This window comes from Somniosus microcephalus, chromosome 4, assembly GCF_052327205.1.
Source record: "Somniosus microcephalus isolate GS21.2 chromosome 4, FLI_Smic_1.0, whole genome shotgun sequence".
Lineage (NCBI taxonomy): Eukaryota > Metazoa > Chordata > Chondrichthyes > Squaliformes > Somniosidae > Somniosus > Somniosus microcephalus.
Window position 1 is genome coordinate 77,486,283 of NC_140990.1, and position 14,920 is coordinate 77,501,202.

Consider the following 14,920-nt stretch of genomic DNA (forward strand, 5'->3'; position numbering starts at 1 on the left):
GTAGCAGTGGGGGAATTAAAAACCAGAGCATGTCAGGAAGGGACAGAATGTATAATGATATAAAGGTAAAGTAGTAAAAGGGGTAAAAGCAGGAATAAATTGTCAGAAAACATATTTGAAAGTTCTTTATCTGAATGCACGCAGCATTCGTAACAAAATTGACGAGTTGACGGTGCAAATAACTACACATGGGTATGATCTGGTGGCCATTACGGAAACATGGCTGCAAGATAATCATGAATGGGAACTAAACATACAAGGGTATTTGACAATTAGGAAGGACAGACCGGAAGGAAAGGGAGGTGGGGTTGCTATGTTAATCAAGGATGGAATCACTGCAATAGTCAGAAATGATATTGGGTCAAAGGATCAGTATAGTGAAACAGTTTGGGTGGAGATAAGGAATAATAAGGGGAAAAAGTCACTAGTGGGCGTAGTCTATAGGCCTCCTAACATTTGCAACTCTGTTGGTCGGAGTATAAATCAGGAAATAGTTGGGGCTTGTAATAAGGGAACAGCTATAATCATGGGGGATTTTAACTTTCATATTGACTGGACTAATCAAATTGGGCATGGCAGCATTGAGGAAGAGTTCATAGAGTGTATTAGGGACGGGTTCCTTGAGCAGTATGTAACTGAACCAACCAGGGGGCAGGCAATCTTAGATCTGGTCCTGTGTAATGAGACAGGATTAATAAAAAATGACCTAGTAAAGGATCCCCTTGGAATGAGTGACCATAATATGGTTGAATTCCAAATTCAGTTTGAGGGTGAGAGAGTTGGATCTCAAACCAGCGTACTAAGCTTAAATAAAGGAGACTATGAAGGTATGAGAGTAGAATTGACTAAAGTGGACTGGGAAAACAGATTAAAGTGTAAGACGGTACAAGAGCAGTGGTCTACATTCAAGGAGATATTTCACATCTTTCAAGATAAATATATTCCACTGAGGAAAAAGGGGAGTAAAAGAAAAGACAGCCATCCGTGGCTTAGTAAAGTAATAAAGGATAGTATTTGACTGAAAACAAGGGCATATAAATTAGTCAAATCTAGTGGGAGGATAGAAGATTGGGAAGCATTTAAAAGCCAGCAAACAATAACTAAAAGATTAATTAAGAAAGGGAAGATAGATTATGAAAGTAAACTAGCAAAAAATATAAAAACAGATAGCAAGGGTTTCTACAGCTATATAAAAAGAAAAAGGGTGGCTAAAGTGAACATTGGTCCCTTAGAGGATGGGACCGGGAAACTAGTGGTGGGGAACATGGAGATGGCAAAGACGCTGAACAAATATTTTGTATCAGTCTTTACAGTAGAGGACACTAAAAATATCCCAACACTGGACAAACAGGGGGCAATGGGGGGGGGGGGAGGAGCTAAACATGATTAAAATCACTAAGGAGATGGTACTCAGTAAAATAATGGGACTTAAGGCGGATAAATCCCCCGGACCTGATGGCCTACATCCTAGGGTCTTGAGAGAAGTGGCGGTAGGGATTGTGGATGCTTTGGTGATCATTTTCCAGAACTCCCTGGACTCAGGAAAGGTCCCGGCAGATTGGAAAACTGCTAATGTAACACCCTTATTTAAGAAGGGAAGTAGACAAAAAGCTGGAAACTATAGACCAGTTAGCCTAACATCTGTGGTTGGCAAAATGTTGGAGTCCATTATTAATGATACAGTAACAGAGCATTTGGATAAACATAATTTAATAGGACAGAGTCAGCATGGTTTTACGAAGGGGAAGTCATGTTTGACAAATTTGCTCGAATTCTTTGAGGATGTAACATACAGGGTGGATAAAGGGGAACCAGTGGATGTAGTGTATTTGGACTTCCAAAAGGCATTTGACAAGGTTCCACACAAAAGATTACTGATCAAGATAAAAAATCACGGGATTGGGGGTAATATACTGGCATGGGTGGAAGATTGGCTATCTAACAGAAAACAAAGAGTTGGGATAAATGGTTCATTCTCGGGCTGGCAATCAGTAACTAGTGGTGTTCCGCAGGGGTCAGTGCTGGGACCCCAACTCTTTACAATCTATATTAACGATTTGGAGGAAGGGACCGAGTGCAACATATCCAAGTTTGCCGACGATACAAAGATGGGAGGGAAAGCAGTGAGTGAGGAGGACATAAAAAACCTGCAAAAGGACATAGACAGGCTAAGTGAGTGGGCAGAGATTTGGCAGATGCAATATAATGTTGGAAAGTGTGAGGTTATGCACTTTGGCAGAAAAAATCAAAGAGCAAGTTATTATCTAAATGGAGAGAAACTGCAAAGTGCTACAGTACAAAGGAATCTGGGGGTCCTGGTGCATGAAACACAAAAAGTTAGTATGCAGGTGCAGCAGGTGATCAGGAAGGCCAATGGAATCTTGGCTTTTATTGCAAGGAGGATGGAGTATAAAAACAGGGAAGTCTTGCTGCAGTTATACAGGGTATTGGTGAGGCCACACCTGGAATACTGCGTGCAGTTTTGGTTTCCATATTTAAGAAAAGATATACTTGCTCTCGAGGAGGTTCAGAGAAGGTTCACTCGGTTGATTCCAGAGATGAGGGGGTTGACGTATGAGGAAAGGTTGAGTAGGTTGGGACTCTACTCATTGGAGTTCAGAAGAATGAGAGGCGATCTTATCGAAACATATAAGATTGTGAGGGGGCTTGATCGGGTGGATGCGGTGAGAATGTTTCCACTGATGGGTGAGATTAGAACTAGGGGGCATAATCTTAGAATAAGGGGCTGCCCTTTCAAAACTGAGATGAGGAGAAACTTCTTCACTCAGAGGGTAGTAAATCTATGGAATTTGCTACCCCAGAGAGCTGTGGAAGCTGCAACATTAAATAAATTTAAAATGGAGATAGGCATTTTCCTAGCAGATAAGGGAATTAGGGGTTACGGGGAGAGGGCAGGGAAGTGGACGTGAGTCTAGATTCAGATCAGCCATGATTCTATTGAATGGTGGAGCAGGCCCGAGGGGCCGTATGGCCTACTCCTGCTCTTATTTCTTATGTTCTTATGTTCTTAAAACTTATTCTAACTGCAGCCGAACTGATGGTTTTGTTTTCTACGCCCCATTTATAAAAAACCTCGGGTAACATTTTTAAACCACTTTATAAACTTATCCTCCAACTTTTAAAGATTTGTGTATCTTATCTCCCTGTAGATTTTGCGCCTGTGCTCACTCGGAGGTTGAACTCCAAACCACCGTTAACACCTTCACCGAAGCATACGAGAGCATGGGCCTTACACTAAACATCCGTAAGACAAAAGTCCTCTACCAATCTGCCCCCGCCACACAGTACTGCCCCCCCGATTATCAAAATCCATGACAAGGCCTTGGACAACGTGGACCACTTTCCATACCTCAGGAGCCTACTGTCAACAAGGGCAGACATCAATGATGAAGTCCAACACCGCCTTCAGTGTGCCAGTGCAGCCTTTGGTCGCCTGAGGAAGAGAGTGTTTGAAGACCAGGACCTCAAACCCGGCACCAAGCTCATGGCCTACAGAGCAGTAGTGATACCCACTCTCCTGTATGCCTCAGAGACATGGACCATGTACAACCGGCACCTCAAAGCACTGGAGAGGTACCACCAACGCTGCCTCCGCAAGATCCTGCAAATCCACTGGCAGGATAGGCACACCAACGTCAGTGTTCTCATTCAGGCAAACATCCCTAGCATATATCCTCTGGTTCTTGACCGTTCCGCCAATGGGAACAGTTTCTCTCTATCTACTCTGTCTGGACCCCTCATGATTTTGAACACCTCTATCAGATCTCCTCCCAACCTTCTCTGCTTGAAGGAGAACAACCCCAGCTTCTCCAGTCTATCCACGTAACTGAAGTCCCTCATCCCTTATCCCTGGAATCATTCTTGTAAATCTATTCTGCACCCTTTCTAAGGCCTTCACATCCTTCCTAAAGTGCGGGGCCCAGAATTGGACACAGTGCTCCAGTTGAGGCCGAGCCAGTGTTTTAGGAAGGTTAATCATAACTTCTTTGCTTTTGTTGCCTCTTGTTGCTGGCTCCAGGCACTGGAGCGGTTCCTGTGTGTTCAGCTCTCAGCTGCAGTCAGTACCTGGGCCGGGCTCAGCACTTTACCCAGCACATCTCTGTCCACGTTGTCATACTTGACACGGAGGGGCTGCGCAGGCTTCTCGTCCACCTCGGTCAGGGCGAGAGGTCCCAACCACTCGTGAGCTACACTGTAGAAAGTTGAGAAACCAAAAATAGTGGGGAACCAAGGGGCTAATGAGAGTGAGAAACTTAAAGTAATTAATATCAGTCACGAAAAAGTACTTGAGAAAGTAACGGGACTAAAAGCCGACAAATCCCCTGGACCTGACGGCCTACATCCTATGGTTCTAAAAGAGGTGGCTACAGAGATAGTGGATGCATTGGTTTTTTTTTTTTTATTCATTGATGGGATGTGGGCGTCGCTGGCTAGGCCTGCATTTAGTGCCCATCCCTAATTGCCCTTGAGAAGATGGTGGTGAGCCGCCTTCTTGAACCGCTGCAGTCCATATGGCGTAGGCACACCCACAATGCTGTTAGGGAGTTCCAGGATTTTGGCCCAGCGACAGTGAAGGAACGGCGATACAGGTCCAAGTCAGGATGGTGTGTGGCTTGGAGGGGAACTTGTAGGTGGTGATGTTCCCATGCGTCTGCTGCCCTTGTCCTTCTAAGTGGTAGAGGTCGCGGGTTTGGAAGGTGCTGTTGAAGGAGCTTTGGCGAGTTGCTGCAGTGCATCTTGTAGATGGTACACACTGCAGCCACAGTGCGCTGGTGGTGGAGGGAGTGAATGTTGACGGTGGTGGATGGGGTGCCAATCAAGCGGGCTGCTTTATCCTGAATGGTGTCGAGCTTCTTGAGTGTTGTTGGAGCTGCACTCATCCAGGCAAGTGGAGAGTATTCCATCACACTCCTGACTTGTGCCTTGTAGATGGTGGAAAGGCTTTGGGGAGTCAGGAGGTGAGACACTCGCCGCAGAATTCCCAGCCTCTGGCCTGCTCTTGTAGCCACAGTATTTATATGGCTGGTCCAGTTCAGTTTCTGATCAATGGTAACCCCCAGGATGTTGATAGTGGGGGATTCAGCAATGGTAATGCCATTGAATGTCAAGGGGAGATGGTTAGAGTTTCGCTTGTTGGGGATGGTCATTGCCTGGCACTTGTGTGGTGCGAATGTTACTTGCCACTTGTCAGCCCAAGTCTGAATGTTGTCCAGGTCTTGCTGCATATGGACACGGACTGCGTCAGTATCTGACGAGTCTCGAATGGTGCTGAACAGTGTGCAATCATCAGCGAACATCCCCACTTCTGACCTTATGATGGAGGGAAGGTCATTGATGAAACAGCTGAAGATGGTTGGACCTAGGACACTGCCCTGAGGAACTCCTGCAGTGATGTCATGTGATTGAGATGAATGACCTCCAACAACCACAGCCAACTTCCTTTGTGCTAGGTATGATTCCAACCAATGGAGAGTTTTCCCCTTGATTCCCATTGACTTCAGTTTTGCTAGGGCTCCTTGATGCCACACTCGATCAAATGCTGCCTTGATGTCAAGGGCAGTCACTCTCACCTCACCTCTTGAGTTCAGCTCTTTTGTCCATGTTTGGACCAAGGCTGTAATGAGGTCAGGAGCTGAGTGGCCCTGGCGGAACCCAAACTGGGCGTCAGTTAGCAGGTTATTGTTGAGTAAGTGCCGCTTGATAGCACTGTCGACGACACCTTCCATCACTTTGCTGATGATTGAGAGTAGACTGATGGGTCGTGATCTTCCAAAATTCCCTAGATTCTGGAAAGGTCCTAGTGGAAAGGAAGGTAGAGTGGATACAGAGAGAATGATTCCACTTGTGGGGAAGAGCATAACTAGAGGCCATCAATATAAGATAGTCACCAAGAAATCCAATAGGGAATTCAGAAGAAACTTCTTTACCCAGAGAGTGGTGAGAATGTGGAACTCACTACTACAGGGAGTGGTTGAAGTGAATAGTATCGATGCATTTAAGGGGAGGCTGGACAAGCAGATGAGGGAGAAGGGAATAGGCAGTTATGCTGATAGATTTTGATGAGGAAAGACGGGAGGAGGCTCGTGTGGACTGGTTGGGCCAAATGGCCTGTTTCTGTGCTGTATATCCTGTGTAATCCTGTGTAATTCTAACAATCTCAGTTTTGCAATTTTCAATTCAGTATTACCTGTAAACCGATTGTTAAAATCTGAGCCAGTGTGTTGTGAGACAAAGAGCCTTGTGTCCAATAAGGGAAATAAAGGCCCCTGACCTGTCACCATTTCTCCTCCATTTACAGATGCTCCCTGACCAGTCACCATTTTGCCTTCATTTACAGACGCTCCCTGACCAGTCACCATTTTTCCTTCATTTACAGACGCTCCCTGACCAGTCACCATTTCTCCTCCATTTACAGATGCTCCCTGACCAGTCACCATTTCTCCTCCATTTACAGACGCTCCCTGACCAGTCACCATTTCTCCTCCTTTTACAGACGCTCCCTGACCAGTCACCATTTCTCCTCCATTTACAGACGCTCCCTGACCAGTCACCATTTCTCCTCCATTTACAGACGCTCCCTGACCAGTAACCATTTCTCCTCCATTTACAGATGCTCCCTGACTTCCTGCCTGTCCCGGAGTTTGGTGCGGGGCCCCTTTGCTGAGGGAACAGGCGGGTGGATAATGTTCACTGTTTTTATAATCGGGCCGGGGGCTGCACTCGGTGCAGTGAGGGAGGAAATGCAGTGGGTGTTGTGGAGATGGATTGTCAAAAGGTGTTTGATAAGGTGACGGACGGGAGGCTTGTTGATCAAATTAAGGTTCACGGTATTAAAGGCAGTGGGGCAGCGTGGATAGGAAGTTGGCTAAAGGGCAGAAAACAGAGAGTAGTGGTTAATGGATGTTCTTCAGACTGGAGATGTGTGAGGTGATAGCTTTAAGAGGAAGAAAAACATAGGAAATGTACATGAAATGGTAAAACTTTGAAAGGAGTGGAGGAGCAGAGAGACTTAGGGTGTAAGATTCTAGCTAATGCCTCATCTTGTTAACTTGCAGGTTCAAACACTCCCAGGGCAGGTACAGCATGGGTTAGATACAGAGTAAAGCTCCTTCTGCACTGTCCCATCAAACACTCCCAGGGCAGGTACAGCATGGGTTAGATACAGAGTAAAGCTCCCTCTTCACTGTCCCATCAAACACCCCCAGAGCAGGTACAACACGGGTTAGATCGAGAGTAAAGCTCCCTCTTCACTGTCCCATCAAACACTCCCGGGGCAGGTACAGCACGGGTTAGATACAGAGTAAAGCTCCCTCTACATTGTCCCATCAATCACTCCCAGGGAAGGTACAGCGCGGGTTAGATACAGAGTAAAGCTCTCTCTACATTGTCCCATCAAACACTCCCGGGGCAGGTACAGCACGGGTTAGATACAGAGTAAAGCTCCCTCTACATTGTCCCATCAATCACTCCCGGGGTAGGTACAGCATGGGTTAAATACAGAGTAAATCTCCCTCTACACTGTCCCATCAAACACTCCAAGGGCAGGTACAGCACGGGTTACAGTCCGAGTAAAGATCGATCTGTGATTCTGCAATTATTTACACAGGAGATCCCCAGTACCCACATTCCTGATTATCCAGCAGAATTTTCACAGGGATAAACCCTGCAAGAGACTTCACTGCATTGACACGAATCTCCTGTGTGATATACTCACTGGAGTTTAGAAGAATGAGAGGTGATCTCATTGAAACATACAAGATTCGGATGGGGATTGACAGGGTAGATGCTGAGAGGTTGTTTCCCCTGGCTGGACTGTCTAGAACTAGGAGTCATAGTCTCAGTTTAAAGGGTAGGCCATTTAAGACTGAGATGTGGAGGAATTTCTTCACTCAGAGGGTTATGAATCTTTGGAATTCTCTGCCCCAGAGGGCTGTGAATGCTGAGTCTTTGAGTATATTCAAGGCTGAGATCGATAGATTTTTGGACTCTAGGGGAATCAAGGGATATGGAGATTGGGCGGGAAAGTGGAGTTAGAAACATAGAAACATAGAAGATAGGAGCAGGAGTAGGCTATTCGGCCCCTCGAGCCTGCTCCACCATTCAATGAGATCATGGCTGATCATCCAAACTCAGTACCCTGTCCCTGCCTTCTCCCCATATCCCTTGATCCCTTTAGCCTTAAGCAATATATCAAACTCCTTCTTGAATATATTTAATGAATTGGCTTCTGTGGTAGAGAATTCCACAGGTTCACCACTCTCTGGGTGAAGAAATTCCTCCTCATCTCTGTCCTAAATGGTTTACCCCTTATCTTTAGACTGTGACCCCTGGTTCTGGACTCCCCCGCAATCGGGAACATCCTTCCTGCATCTAGTCTGTCTAGTCCTGTTAGAATTTTACAAGTTTCAATGAGATCCCCTCTCATTCTTATAAACTCCAGTGAGTATAAGCCCAATCGACCCAATCTCTCCTCATACTTCATTCCTGCCATCCCAGGTATCAGTCTGGTGAATCTTCGCTGCACTCCCTCCATGGCAAGAACATCCTTCCTCAGATAAGGCGACCAAAACTGCACACAATACTCAAGGTGTGGTCTCACCAAGGCCCTGTACAACTGCAGCAAGACATCCTTGTTCCTGTACTCAAACCCTCTCGCTACGAAGGCCAACATACCATTTGCCTTCTTAACCGCCTGCTGCACCTGCATGTTTACCTTCAACGAATGGTGCACAAGGACACCCAGGTCTCATTGCACTTTCCCTTCTCCCAATCTATTGCAGTTCAGATAATAAGCTGCCTTCCTGTTTTTGCCACCAAAGTGGATAACCTCGCATTTATCCACATTATACTGCATCTGCCATGCATCTTCCCAATCACCCAACCTGTCCAAATCATACTGGAGTTTCTTGGCATCCTCCTCACAGCACACACGCCCACCCAGCTTTGTGTCGTCTGCAAACTTGAAGATATTACATCTAGTTCCCTCGTCTAGATCATTAATATATATTGTGACTAGCTGGGGTCCTAGGACCAATCCCTGAGGTACCCCTCTAGTCACTGCCTGCCACTCGGAAAAAGACCCGTTTATTCCAACTCTTTGCTTCCTGTCTGCTAACTAGTTCTCTATCCAAGTCAGTACCTTGCCCCCAATCCCATGTGCCTTAACTTTACACGCTAATCTCTGATGCGAGTCCTTATCGAAAGCTTTCTGAAAGTCCAAATACACCACATCCACTGGTTCTCCCTTATCTTTTCTACCAGTTACATCCTCAAAAAATTCCAGATTAGTCAAGCATGAGTTGAGGTCGATGATCAGCCATGATCTTATTGAAGGCTTGAGGGGCCCAATGGCCCACTCCTGCTCCTATTTCTTATGTTCTTAATCCCACAGTCACTGACACCAATCTCCTCCTGTCTGATATAAACCAACCCCACAGTCACTAACACCAATCTCCTCCTGTCTGATATAAACCAGCCCCAGTCACTGACACCAATCTCCTCCTGTCTGATATAAACCAGCCCCACAGTCACTGACACCAATCTCCTCCTGTCTGATATAAACCAGCCCCACAGTCACTGACACCAACCTCCTCCTGTCTGATAAAAACCAACCCCACAGTCACTGACACCAATCTCCTCCTGTCTGATATAAACCAACCCCACAGTCACTGACACCAACCTCCTCATGTCTGATAAAAAACCCCACAGTCACTGACACCAATCTCCTCCTGTTTGATATAAACCAACCCCCCAGTCACTGACACCAATCTCCTCCTGTCTGATATAAACCAATCCCACAGTCACTGACACCAATCTCCTCCTGTCTGATATAAACCAGCCCCAGTCACTGACACCAATCTCCTCCTGTCTGATATAAACCAACCTCACAGTCACTGACACCAATATCCTCCTGTCTGATATAAACCAACCCCACAGTCACTGACACCAATCTCCTCCTGTCTGATATAAACCAACCCCACATTCACTGACACCAATCTCCAGTGTATGTCAGACTGAAGTTGTTTACAATCCTCATGAGCTTTTACGCTATTCCTAGTTGAGTTCGAGGTCTCCAATGAAACAGTCCACACACCTTAATCCCCCTGAGCATAGGCTTTATTTTAATATGTAGATTCTACAGAAATACAACTCCTATACTAAATCAGTGCAAAATATTTACATGGGAGATTCTGCAAAGGAATTTTTATTGTAATATTTACAATTATATAGTAAGACTCATAATCTAACAAGCTGTGTCCATGAACTCAGACTTTGATCATTGCCAAGCTTGAGAGGCACGAAAGGATGTTCCACTCTTTTAAAATGCCAATTAGCATGACATTGTCATCAATCGATGTCACATTACCGAGAGGGCCCCCTTTTTAAAGGGGCACAAACAATCAACTCCAAATTATAATTAAATCAGATCCGAATAGTGTTGCTGATGTTGACAATTGACTCCAGTCCCTCCGGTGCCCACCGGTCACGGAAGGCCTCCAGTGTCCCGGCGGACACTGCGTGCTCCCTCTCCAGGGACAGCCCGAAAGATGTTCCACCTTGGCTGTAGCCGTCAGCTTTCTAATTCCCGGGGTGCTCTCTGACCTGAGCTGCAAACTGTGCCTGTATTTAAAGCCCAATCAGGTATAGCCCATGTGACCCTGGTTACCTCGGCCAATCAAACCATTGAGCTTAAAGACATTCATCAAACAAAGCATTCCATTGGATGGCTGTTTAGGGTTCATTGAGTAACTGCTTCCTGTTCATTGGAGCTACGAGGAATCTGCGAGTCAGAACAATGTCAGAGTTTGCTTTTACTGGGGCATTTCAAGAAACAAATGGCCTGCACGGTTCCGCTCAGTCCACACAGGCAGAGTTCTCAGCTCTGCTGGTTCTGTTCACACAAGGTCTGTTTCAGCTTAAAGGGGATAATTAGAGCCTGTTCTGTCTGAGGTGATTACAAGCTAATAGTTCACTAGACATGGGTCTTTAATACAAAGTTTACTCATATTAAACATACATGTACATAAAACTAGGAAGACTTTTCTTTTATGACTCTATTTCATATTAAATCTGATCTTCTAATAAAACCCAGCTTTCTTACCGTCCACTCCTGGAGGCCCCACTCCCTGAGCCTACAACCTTCAGCAGGGTCAGTGGTGGAGTTCCACAGCGGGAGTGATCCCAGAGTAACTGTCGGGATCGCATCCCCGCGGATGTTCCGGTCATGTATTTTTAGTTATCCTGGTGTCTAACACACACATCAATAAAACAGGGAATTCCTGGAAACACGCTGCAGGTCCTTCTTTATCTGGAGATCAAATGTCTGTTGTATAATTGTACCAGCAGTTAACAGGCTCCTGTGAACTCCTCCGTCTGCTATTTTAATGTAGGCTTTAACCAATTTATTTTAAACGGGTTTATATTAAATGGGTTAATGCGTGCCTTAAAATGGTAGACTCAGGACTGTCACACAATCATGTTAAATCTTCGTGGAATAATTACCTGTGATTTTTAGACTAGAAACTTAAACCTGCCGTGTCACTTTCAGTCAGGAGCAGATCGCAGTTTTACACTAATCTCTGATTTGACAGCACGTTTCCAGCATTCACCGTTGTTCTTCCTGACACTTGTAAAGGGGCCTTCTGTTCCATGCCTAGGAGCTCTGAACCATGGAAGGGAGTGGCTGGGACACATTTGTTACACACCTCAGGATTAACTCACATGGGGACTTTGCTGTCAGTGAAGAGAGACAAGAAAGACCAAAGTGCCGTTTGCCCCTCTCAGTGTGGCCCTGAAGGACTGTGTCCAGGCTGAAGTTCTGTTCCCATCGTACGATCCTCCCCCAGATTGTCCTTTCTGAGCTCCAGCCAGGTGATACTAAACACACAGGTGGGAAAGAAGAAAATCTACAACAATGTGTTTTAAACAAAGCTGATTATTTGACATTTATAAAAGAAAGACTTGCATTTCTATAGCACCTTTCACGACCTCAGGACATCCCAAAGCACTTACAGGCAATGAAGTACTTTTGAAGTGGAGTCACTGTTGTAATGTGGCAGCCAATTTGCATACAACAAGCTCCCACAAACAGTAACATGATAATAACCAGGTAAACTTATTTTTTTTGTTATGTTGATTGAAGGATTAATATTGACCAGGACACCGGGGATAACTCCGCTGCTCTTCTTCGAAATAGTGCCATGGGATATTTTACATCCACCTGAGAGCGCAGACGGGGCCTCAGTTTAACGTCTCCAGAATATTAAATTCCAGCCCAGTTATAGGGGTTAACATCAGCAGAAACAAACCCCAACTGTCAGAATGAACACGGTTCAGTCCTGGATGTGATTAACAGCAGCAATAACAGCAGAATCCAACCTCTGCAGTCACATGTGAACTCGCTGGTGTCTCAGCAGGTTGAATGAATCAGTGAATCTCTTCCCACGCACAGAGCAAGTGAACAGCCTCTCCCCAGTGTGAACATGCTGGTGTTTCAGTAGTTGGGATGAATGGGCGAATCCTTTCCCACACATGGAGCAGGTGAACGCCCTCTCCCCAGTGTGAACTCGCTGGTGTGTCAGCAGATCCTTTTTGCTTTTAAAGCACTTCTCGCAGTCAGAACATTTAAAAGGTCTCACATCAGTGTGAACAAGCTGGTGTTTAGTAAGCTGGGATGACTGAGTGAATCCCTTCCCACACACGGAGCAGGTGAACGGCCTCTCCCCGGTGTGGGTGCGCTGGTGTACAGTGAGGTCAGATGATCGCCTGAACCCAGTCCCACAGTGAGAGCACCTGAACGGTCTCTCGTCAGTGTGAACACGTTGATGACATGTCAGTTCCCTGGAACTTTTATAGCACTTCACACAGTCCGGGCATTTAAAAGGTCTCTTGTCAGTGTGAACTTGCCGGTGTTTCAGCAGGGCAGAGGAATGAGTGCATCCCTTCTCACAGTCGGGGCAAGTGAACAGTGTCTCCCCGGTGTGACTGCGTCGATGAATTTCCAGCACAAACGGGTAACTGAATCCTTTCCCACAGTCTCCACATTTACACGGTTTCTCCCCAGTGTGACTGCGCTTGTGTCTCGACAGGCCAGATGATCGACTGAAGCCTCGTCCACATTGAGAACACGTGTACGGTTTCTCCCCACTGTGAACGGTGCTTTTTGCTTCCATGCTCAAATCTGATGATATTTAGGTCCCAATGAATCAAGTGACTCTGTCAGATCTTGATGTGATGTTTTGTTTGAGTTTCCCGTCTTCAAATCCTCCCCTTCTAATACCCTGTAAAATGAATTTAAAACAGGAAAAAGGGAGCGTGAGAGAGAACACACAAAAACACAAAGGCAGATTGTGAAATTGAGCTCAATGAATCTGGTCATTTGTGGGGTCAGCACCAGAAAAAAGTGACCATGAAAGCTGCTGGATTGTCATAAAATCCCAACTAGTTCACTGATGTCCTTCAGGGAAGGGAACCTGCCACCTGGTCTGGGCCTACACACGACTCTGGCCTCTATGGGAGGAGAGAGAGAGAGAGGTGGGAGTGGGAGGGGTCAAAGGAGAGAGACTTTATACATCTGCAGCTCGACAACAACTTTGACAAAAACTCCCAAACCCGCAACCTCCAGCTCGTAGAAGGACAAGGGAAGCAGGTACATGGGAACACAATCACCACCAAGTTCCCCTCGAAGTCACTCACCATCCTGACTTGGACAAATATCACCGTTCGTTGCTGAGTCAAAATCTGGTAACACCTGGCATTGTGGGAGTATCTTCACCACACGGACTGCAGCGGTTCAAGAAGAAGGCCCACCATCACCTTCTCAACGGGACATTGGGGATTGGCAATATATGTTGGCCTTGCTAGCGATGCCCATATCCCAAGAATTAATTTTTAAAATCTGTATGTAAAACGGATTAAAAGCCTTTACAGAAATAATTGTTCCTAAAGCAATACTCTTTTATATTGTGCAAACAGTGTCTGTTTAACAATCTAATCTCCCCCTGAATCCACCTCCCTTGACAGTCTCACATTGGAAATTGTTGGGTCCTCCTGGGCTCAAAAGTACTGGGTGTTAAACCCAGCAGCTTCTCCTCCATCTCCACTCCAGCTCAAACTGAAGCAACAAAAAGACCTACACAGGCGGCCAGGAACTGACTTCCATCAGCCTGCAATAAAACTCTTCCCGACAGCCTCTGACTAATGGCGGCCGCAGCACCCACAATTCCCCGCGCCCCAGAAACCGCTCTGATTCTGATTGAGTTTTTTGATGAGGTAACAGAGAGGGTTGATGAGGGCAATGCGCTTAATGTGGTGTACATGGATTTCCAAAAGGCGTTTGACAAAGTGCCGCATAATAGGCTTGCCAGCAAAGTTGAAGCCCATGGAATAAAAGGGACAGTGGCAGCATGGATACGAAATTAGCTAAGTGACAGAAAACAGAGAGTAGCGGTGAACGGTTGTTTTTCGGACTGGAGGAAGGTACACAGTGGTGTTCCCCAGGTGTCGGTACTAGGACCACTGCTTTACTTGATATATATTATGGACTTAGACTTGAGTGTACAGGACACAATTTCAAAATTTGCAGATGACACAAAACTTGGAAGTATAGTGAACAGTGAGGAGGATAGTGATAGACTTCAAGAGGACATAGACAGGCTGGTGGAATGGGCGGACACGTGGCAGATAAAATTTAACGCAGAAAAGTGCGAAGTGATACATTTTGGTAGGAAGAACGAGGAGAGGCAATATAAACTAAAGGGTACAATCCTAAAGTGGGTGCATGAACAGAGAGACCTGGGGTATGTGTGCACAAATCGTTGAAGGTGGCAGGGCAGGTTGAGAAAGTGGTTAAAAAAGCATACGGGGTCCTGGGCTTTATAAATAGAGGCATAGAGTCCAA

The 14,920-nt window shown here is 45.9% G+C and overlaps 1 protein-coding gene across 2 annotated transcripts in view; it reads right to left on the minus strand.

Moving 5' to 3' along the window:
* Positions 1 to 13,295, minus strand: part of LOC147119288 (uncharacterized) — an 88,209-nt gene extending 74,914 nt beyond the window's left edge. The window contains exon 1 of one of the 2 annotated variants that reach the window (XM_085984944.1): positions 13,007 to 13,295. In XM_085984944.1, the coding sequence (XP_085841070.1) occupies positions 13,007 to 13,193 (187 nt within the window). In that variant the 5' untranslated portion in view covers positions 13,194 to 13,295. Of the gene's footprint in view, positions 1 to 12,987 lie in introns of both variants that reach the window. The other variant, XM_085984945.1, reaches the window with a different exon arrangement.
* Between the last annotated feature and the right edge of the window lie 1,625 nt (positions 13,296 to 14,920).